General features: G+C 53.2%; 1 protein-coding gene across 1 annotated transcript in view; it reads left to right on the forward strand.

The window, feature by feature from the left end:
- The first annotated feature begins 6730 nt into the window (after positions 1-6730).
- Positions 6731-8584, forward strand: part of DIP2A (DIP2 acetate--CoA ligase A) — an 89044-nt gene continuing 87190 nt past the window's right edge. The window contains exons 1-2 of the mRNA XM_019628029.1: positions 6731-6770; positions 6949-7093. Of these exons, the coding sequence (XP_019483574.1) occupies positions 6731-6770; positions 6949-7093 (185 nt within the window). The remainder of the gene's footprint in view (positions 6771-6948; positions 7094-8584) is intronic.

The following is an 8584-nucleotide window of genomic DNA, read 5'->3' on the forward strand; positions in this document are numbered from 1 at the left end:
GCTCTTGTGTTGTTTTTTACTTTTATCCTGTTTGCTTTTGTCCCTGAGGGAAAAAAACCCACAAAACAACAGAATTTATGTTAAAACTCCTGTAAGTAAAAAACTTTCAGTGGAACTGAAAGCCCTGGTCACCTAGCTTTGTTTTACGTGGTTCCTTCTTTTCTTTCTGGAAGAGTCTGCCTCCGCGTTACATCTCCCCATTACAGTCCTTTACATGTCACTCACACTCGCTTTCCCAGGCAGCGAAACCTAGCCACTGCCCTTTACCCAGAGTCGCACAGCTACACTTACAAGCACCTCTGTTTCCTGGACGTCCGAACGTGGCATTTATTCTTCTGGGCCGCAGTTTGATTATAACACAACTTCTCAATCCCTTATTTCAGTGACAGGTTTTCCCCTCAACCCGCAGCACTGGCCCGTGTCTGCACGTGCTATTTGCTGACACTGCTGTCAGGTCCCCGTGAGCCTCCCCACTCTTCCCAGCATGGGTGCCGTTTGCCCGGTGTTGCTACTGCCGAGATCCTGGCCAAAGTTGGCGCCTTGTGCAGAGCAGACAGGCTGAGCCCACCGGGAAGCACATGGGCCAATGGCCGGCACGGCACCCTCCCACAGGCATTGAGTTACCGGGATGTAACTGGGCCTGCGCCATTGAGGCAAACTCCTTCACCCTCTCCCCGAGGCTGCACACGTGACCTTCAGGACTGATTTGTACAGCTCATGCACCCTATCATGTCATCCACAGTGGGCGAGCTTGGGGGGGGAGGGCGGTGTCAGGGTGTGTGCTGGACTAGGAAACACTACATGGTCACTAGTCCTGCCTGCTGACCCTCAGCCAGCACCTGGGCTGGTCGGGTGACCCAAACTTGCCTTTCCCAAAAATATGAGACCTTAACAGTTTTGCTTTTAGAGAACTTTCTTTTACAACTGAACTTGGAACACTGAGCCTCAGGAAGTGTCCAGTGAAGACAGTAGATTACAGGACACGTTTCTTGTCCTCGCTGTGCCAGCCACCAGTCTCCCGGCGGTGATTGGGATCAATTGCACCAGCCAACACAGTAACCTGTCCCTGCTAGCTGGTTCAGGTGATAGACCCAGCCACTCGTTCAAAGGGACCATTGTCACCGGGTGGAAGCTGTCCGCCCTTGGGACAGCAGAGCCCACAGTCAGGTTGGGAAGCCAGACTTCTTTCCAGAGGGGCCGGCCCTGTGCTCACCCGCGGGGTTCCAGTGGGAATGGCACCATGAGCGAGTCTTCAGTGGGGACCCTTCCCAGTACCCAGAGGCGCTCCTCCCGGGTGGGGACATGTGAGCCACATGGGCAGGTGCCAAAGGCTCAAGGTTCTCTGGGAACTCAAAACCTTTGAGGGTACCTACCCAGATATCATCTTCAACCCGTGTGTCATGGGCCCAGCTTTTCCCAACCAGGGCCCCAAATTTAGCATAACTGCCCTGACTGGGCATTCACCATCTCTGAGGTATTCCAGGGCAGGGCCCCTGTCTTGTCTAAATGTAGGAGATGAGGGTTTCTTTACATGGAACCAAAGAGATCCGTGGCTTTCAAGTAAGGACCTGTTGCCAGCCATCAGTTGTGCACTATTCTGAAGGGCATCAGTAGTAAGGACTGGCCACCCAACACCATTATCCTTCCTCACAGCCTCTACGTCCATCGTGTATAAAAGGCCTAGCACATCACCCACCCACTGGTAGATCATTGCATTTCACTTAAGTGGGTCACCTCGTATGTCAACACTGCTGAAAAACTGACATTCCATCACCACCTGTGCTCAGGGCTGAGTGCCCACCCACACGTGGAGTGAGCAGCCTCACACCCCAGTGTACCACCTGCTTTCACACTCCTGGCACCTGGTGCAGGACGGTTTCTGGAGAAGCAGATGCTGAGATGGCGTTTGAGGGACAAGGTATTTGTCTGGCACCGACACCTGGGAAAGGAGGGCAGGACGCAGGACTGGGCAGAGAAATGTGTGCCGCCCAGCAGAGCTTTGGCCAGGCTGGTGTGCTGGGGAGCAGGCACTGCTCATCACAGGTGTTCTATGCTGGGCCAAACGGCCAGGTTCTATGCTCCTGCCTCACTGTCACCTGATGTGGACTCCACAAGATGGCTCTCCGCGGACGGATGCGTGAACTCAACATTCAGTGCACTCCGCCCCTGCACCATGTAGATACAGTGTGTATGTGGGTCTCTCCACTCAGCTCCACCAAGCCCCCAGGCTGCTAACGTCTCATCCCTTCTGTCCTCCCCTTCACAAGATCACCGCGTGGTCTGAAATGGCTGCAGGAGCCGCTTCTGGTCAATACTACACCTTCCAAGGCTGCTTTGAAAAGCAAATGAGTTAGAACCGGCTGCGTAGTGCAGTTGGTTCAGAGTGCGAGCACTGAGCAACAGCGTTGCCGGTTTGATTCCCATATGGGTCAGTGAGCTGCACCTGAGCTTGTGGCAGGGAGCCCTAGGCAAAGGCTCTCTCAGGCCACGTGACCACCAAGAATTCTGCCCTGTAGCAGAGAGCTTTAGAGAAAGGCTTTCCCTGACCGCATGGCCACCAAGACTTCCGCGTTTAACATTTCCTAATTCTACCTCATCCAGGAGCCAGTCAGAAACTAACATAGTGTCACATACTGTAATAAGGAGTCTTAGCTACTAACCCGGAAACCTCAGGGTATATAGCCCTGAGTCCTATCCGGATTGGGGCTCAGTCTCTGGATGTGAATCCACTGAGCCGGTGCTGGCATCAATAAAAGTTGCTTCCCGAGCCTTGGTGTCCCATCTCTCTGTCCGATCCTGCAACACAATTGGGGGCTTGTACGGGATACGGAGACAGCGATATTTTCCACCTCCCTTGTCCCTGAGGCCTGGCTCCCCCGGACCAAAGGGTACGAGAACTCTATTGGCACCAGCGGACCCTTGTCCGTCAGTGGGGACGTCTCCCCTGCTGGCTGGGGACCGACCCGAGAGCACAACGGAACCCGGAAGGCTATGGGAACCAGTTTGGGAGCGCCGCCTGACCAGACAGGTAAGGAACCAGGTTCCTTAAGGCAGCCTATCCATCAGCAGACAGAAGGGGAGACTGATAACCTCCCAGAGTCACCCGAGTATCTCAATTTCTGAGAGAAACCATGACTCCCAGAACAGGGCAGCGGGCGGAGAATGAATCTGTCTGAGTTCGTATGAATGAGATGCAGTTTGTCTGCGAAGCGAGTGCTGAGTCCTGATCCGCGGGTCCGTGGCGAACCACATATGGCTTAGGGTGGTATCGCTAAATTGTCTTGTACGGTTTAGTGATCCAAGTCGGGGGTTTATACTGACCCACCAATTGCTAAGAAGCTCCTGAAATATCCCCGCGAGGGGAGCGGCCGGAGACGGACAAAGCGAATCTCTAAGTGGTTGTGTGTTGTAACGATTTCAGGTGGTTGCCATGGGTGGGCAACAGAGTACCCAGACTCCATTAGGGTGTATGTTAAAGAATTTTAAGAAGGGGTTCTTGGGGATTATGGCACTAAGATGACCCCCCCAAAAGCTCCGTACCTTCTGTGAAATTGATCGGCTGTCATTCAGGGTTGAATGGCCAACAGAGGGAAGTTTTGACAGGGACCTCACTGGGAGAGTCCACCTTATCATTACGGGCAGCCCCAGTCACCCCGACCAGTTCCCCTGTATCAACTTGTGGGAGGCCATTGTACATACTCGGCCCCCTTGGTTGAGGTCCTGTTTGGAAAATCAGAGTAGGGTTCTTTTAGCCCAAGCTATGGTCCCCTCCCGGAATCCACTTAAGGACAAAACAAAAGGACAAAAGCCAGTCTTGCCTTCAGACTTGAAAGAGATCCCACCACCCTATTCGCCTATCTACCTGCCACTTCCATGGGCCCCTGAGCCGCCAGCCCAGCCCCAGTGCTGCCCTTGCTGGCCCCACCATCTCCACCCGCTACCCCTTTTCCAGACCCTCCTGCTACGCCGCCGCCTCCTCCAGTCCTGACCCCATATGGGTCCACAGATGGGCGGTCACAGACAAAGAGCCCTGAGGCTGACGCTCTCCAGTTACCCCTACGGGAAACCAGAGGCCCCATCTACTATGATCAGGAAGGCCAGATTCAGGGAGGCCGATGCATGTTTGTGTACCAGCCCTTCTCAACCACCGATCTCTTGAATTGGAAAAACCATACCCCATCATATAATGAGAAGCTCCAGGCTTTGACCTTCAGTCAATCATTCAAACGCATCGGCCCACCTCGGCTGATTGTCGCCAACTCCTCTTAACCTGCTTCAACACTGAGGAGCCCTGGTGGGTCACTGAGGGAGCCATAAAGTGGCTGGAGGAGCATGCCCCACCCGGGACCTTAAACATTCAGATGTATGCCCAGACCATTTCCCTGAGGAGAGGGCCCCAATGACAACCGGGACTTCCAGATGCTGGAACAGTATCAAGAAGCCCTTATAGGAGGCCTAAAGGATGGTACCAAAAAAGCCATCAATATGAACAAGATCTCTGAAGTCCTCCAGGGACCTGAGGAAAGCCCAAGCCAATTTTATGAAAGACTCTGTGAAACGTTCCATCTCTACACTCTCTTTGACCCTGAGGCCCTTGACAATCAGTGGATGGTCAATACTGCTTTTGTCGGGCAGTCCCAGGGCGACATCTGGCGAAAACTTCAGAAACTGGATGGATTTGGTGGCATGAATACCAGCCAGCTCCTTGAAGTGGTGACCAAAGTCTATGTCAATCGTGACCAAGAAGCTCATTGAGAAGCAGATCGGAAGATGAAAAAAAGGTAGACTTGCTCACTGCTGCACTTGTCGAGCAGGCTGGGAACCCAGGGCGAAATGTCATTCCAAACCCGGGACCACCTCAGCGAGGGTGACGTCAAGGGGGACCACCCACCAGGAGACCAAGGCTGGGTCAAGACCAATGTGCTTACTGCCACCAACGAGGCCACTTGAAAAATGAATGTCCTCAGCGGTTGGGGAGAATGCCAACAAGTCCAAACCCCCGGGGGCCAGGTTGAGTCACTCACGGCCGTTACCAGCCACCCCATCAGCCACCAAATCCTTCTGGAGACGACTTCATCAGGCTCGCTGGTATGGAAGAATACGGAGAAGAGTAGGCCAGACCGGGCTCCATCCAGCTAGGCCCCCAGGAGCCTATAGTCCGAATGTTAATTGAAGACCAACCCACTGACTTTATGGTCGACACGGGAGCTGAACATTCCATTGTAACACGGCCCATAGGCCCCCTCTCCTCAAAACAGGTCACCATCACGGGGGCCACAGGAGGACGGGTCCGTCGGCCCTTTTTGCAGCCTTGACAATGCACCCTTAGAGGCTGAGAAATTACTCATCAGTTCCTCTACCTGCCAGATTGCCGTGTAGCATTATTGGGAAGAGACCTACTAGGAAAACTCCAGGCTCAAATCACCTTTAACCACAGTGGCAATGCTGAGCTAACATTGGGCAAATCAGGGACTAAGATTATGTCCCTCACCATACCTTGGGAGGAAGAATGGCGACTCTTTGGTCTTGTAGAAGAGGTCCGAGAGGGACCTGAACTCCCCTTCTTGATACCGGGAGTTTGGGCAGAAGACAACCCACTAGGCCTGGCATGACATGCGGCCCCAGTAGTTGCGGAGCTAAAACCTGGGGCGGAACTGGTGCGCCACAAGCAATATTACATTCCCCACAACGCACAAGTAGGCATCCAAAAACATTTGGACAAGCTCCTAAAATATGGGATTCTTTGTCCCTGCCAGTCACCTTGGAACACGCCCCTGCTTCCAGTCCACAAGCCGGGGACTGAAGATTACCGTCCAGTGCAGGACCTGAGGGCAGTAACCCAAGCAACGGTCACTCTACACCCAGTTGTTCCCAATCCATATACTCTTCTGAGCCTCATCCCAGCTGAAGCGACCCACTTCACCTGTCTGGACCTCAAGGACGCCTTCTTCTGTATTCATATGGCCCCACAGAGCCAGCCACTCTTTGCCTTCCAGTGGGAAAACCCTGAAAGCGGGACAAAGGCCAGCTGACATGGACAAGGCTACCACAGGGCTTCAAGAACTCCCCAGCCATTTTCAGGGCCGCCTTAGCTTTGGACCTAAAGCCTTTTCCAGCCAGTCAAACCGGCTGCATACTGCTCCAATATTTAGACGACCTCTTGCTAGCCGGGAAGAACTATGATAATTGCATGCAGGGTACCTATCACATCCTTAAACTCTTATGGAAAGCGGGCTACAAAGTCTCCAGGAAAAAGGCTCAGATGCGCCAGGACAAAGTCAAATATCTTGGTTTCCTCCTGTCACAAGGACAACGCCAGCTCAGCCCAGAAAGGAAACAGGTGGTATGTACCATCCCGGTCCCCACCACTCGGATGCAGGTCTGCGAATTCTTAGGGGCGGCAGGCTTCTGTAGGATCTGGATCCCCAACTTCTCCACTACGGCTAAACCCCTTTACGAAGCCACAAAGGGGGGTGAATGTGAACCTTTTCTGTGGCAGTCTCAACAAAAGGCCTTCGATGAGATTAAACAGGCTCTCACTCATGCCCCTGGCCTAGGACTCCCGGACATCACCAAGCCTTTCTTCCTCTACGTACATGAACGTCTGGGAACGGCAGTAGGGGTCCTTACCCAACGGCTAGGGGATTGGCACCAGCCGGTAGCCTACCTCTCAAAACAACTCGACTCAGTGGCATTAGGATGGCCACCCTGCCTGAGGGCGCTCGCAGCAATGGTCCTCCTCATGTCTGAGGCTAACAAGCTGACCCTGGGTCAGAAATTAACTGTCCAAGCTCCACACTCGGTCTGAGCCCTATTAGATCATAAGGGAGGGACACTATTGGCTTACCAACTCTTGGACTGCCAAGTACCAAGGGCTACTGTGTGAAAACCCAAGGGTCCGCCTTGAGATAGTATAAACCTTAAACCCGGCCACTTTACTGCCTGTAGGGCCTGGGCCCCCAGACAATGACTGCATCGAAGTCATGGACGAAGTGCTCTCCAGTAGGCGGCAGGACCTGACTGACCAACCTCTTACGGACCCTGATGTAGAATACTATACTGATGGTAGCAGCTACGTCAAGGGAAATAGACGGTTGGCTGGATACGCTGTGGTGACTCTACATACCAACCACCACTGAAGCGAGACCCCTCCTACAGGGGACCTTGGCAGAAAGGTAGAGCTCGTCGCCCTGACTCGGGCCCTTCAGCTGGCAGCTGGGGCAAGAGTCAATATTTATACCGACTCTAAGTATGCCTTCACTACCCTCCATGTTCATGGGGCTTTACATGAGGAAAAGGGATTAATTAATTCAGGAGGGAAGGAGATCACATATGGACAAGAGATTCTAGATCTTCTAGAAGCAGTATGGGCACCCAAAAAGGTGACAGTCGTACACTGCAGGGGCCACCAAAAGGGCGACACCATCGCAGCCCGGGGAAATCGTAAGGCGGACCAAGCAGCCAAGTTAGCTGCAGCTGAAGAAAACCCCGAACTTCCAACATTAACAGCCTCCCTCTTTCCCAGCCATTTGGCCGAATGGGATCCCAAATATTCTCACCAAGAAGAGGCCTGGTTCAAGACTGAAGGGGAAAGCCGTCTCCGTAACGGATGATGGGAATTTCGAGACGGCCGTATTGTCATACCAGGAACCCTAGCCCTGGCTTTCGTCAAGCAATTCCATCAACGGACCCACTTCGGTCAGACCACCCTAGAAACGACCCTCAGTAGGTACTTCTACGTACCTCGACTCTCCAGTATCACGCGAGTAGTCTGTGAACAATGCCTTGTTTGTGCTCACAACAACCCACGACAAGGGCCAACCCTACCCCCTGGGGTCCAGTATACCGTGGTTTCACTGAGCTGCCACGCTCCAGTGGTCTTAAATATCTTACTATTTGTATGCACCTACTCGGGGTGGGTGGAAGCCTTCCCCACCCGGACAGAAAAGGCACGGGAAGTCACCTGGCTATTACTGCAGGAAATAATCCCTCGCTTTGGGCTGCCACTCTCAATAGGCTCTGACAACGGCCCCACCTTTGTGGCCCAAATAATCCAGCTCTTGGCCAAGCTCCTCTGCATCACTTGGAAGCTGCACACAGCCTACCGCCCACAGAGCTCAGGACAAGTAGAACGCATGAATCGGACCCTCAAGTCCCACCTAAAAAAACTGTGCCAGGAGACACACCTCCTTCCAATAGTGATCCTGAGGATACACTCAGCTCCTACCAAGAAGACGGGTCTTTCCCCTCATGAAGTCATATATGGGAGGCCACCTCTGCTCATTAGAGGCCTCTGAGGGGCCCTTAAAGAAATAGGAGACCTAACCTTAAGACAACAGCTTGAGGCGTTAGGATCTACCCTACAGAACCTCAACCAATGGGTACAGGAGAGACTCCCCATTCGCTTAACAACTGAAGTTCATCCCTTTAAGCCCGGGGATTCGGTTTGGGTTAAGGAATGGAAACTCCAGCCCTTAAAACCCCTGTGGAGGGGCCCCTTTACTGTCATTTTGTCTACCCCCACGGCAGTTAAGGTTGCAGAGATCGCCCTATGGATACACCACAGCAGATTAAAACCTGCAGC

Source organism: Hipposideros armiger, unplaced genomic scaffold (genome assembly GCF_001890085.2).
Source record: "Hipposideros armiger isolate ML-2016 unplaced genomic scaffold, ASM189008v1 scaffold_745, whole genome shotgun sequence".
Taxonomy (NCBI): domain Eukaryota; kingdom Metazoa; phylum Chordata; class Mammalia; order Chiroptera; family Hipposideridae; genus Hipposideros; species Hipposideros armiger.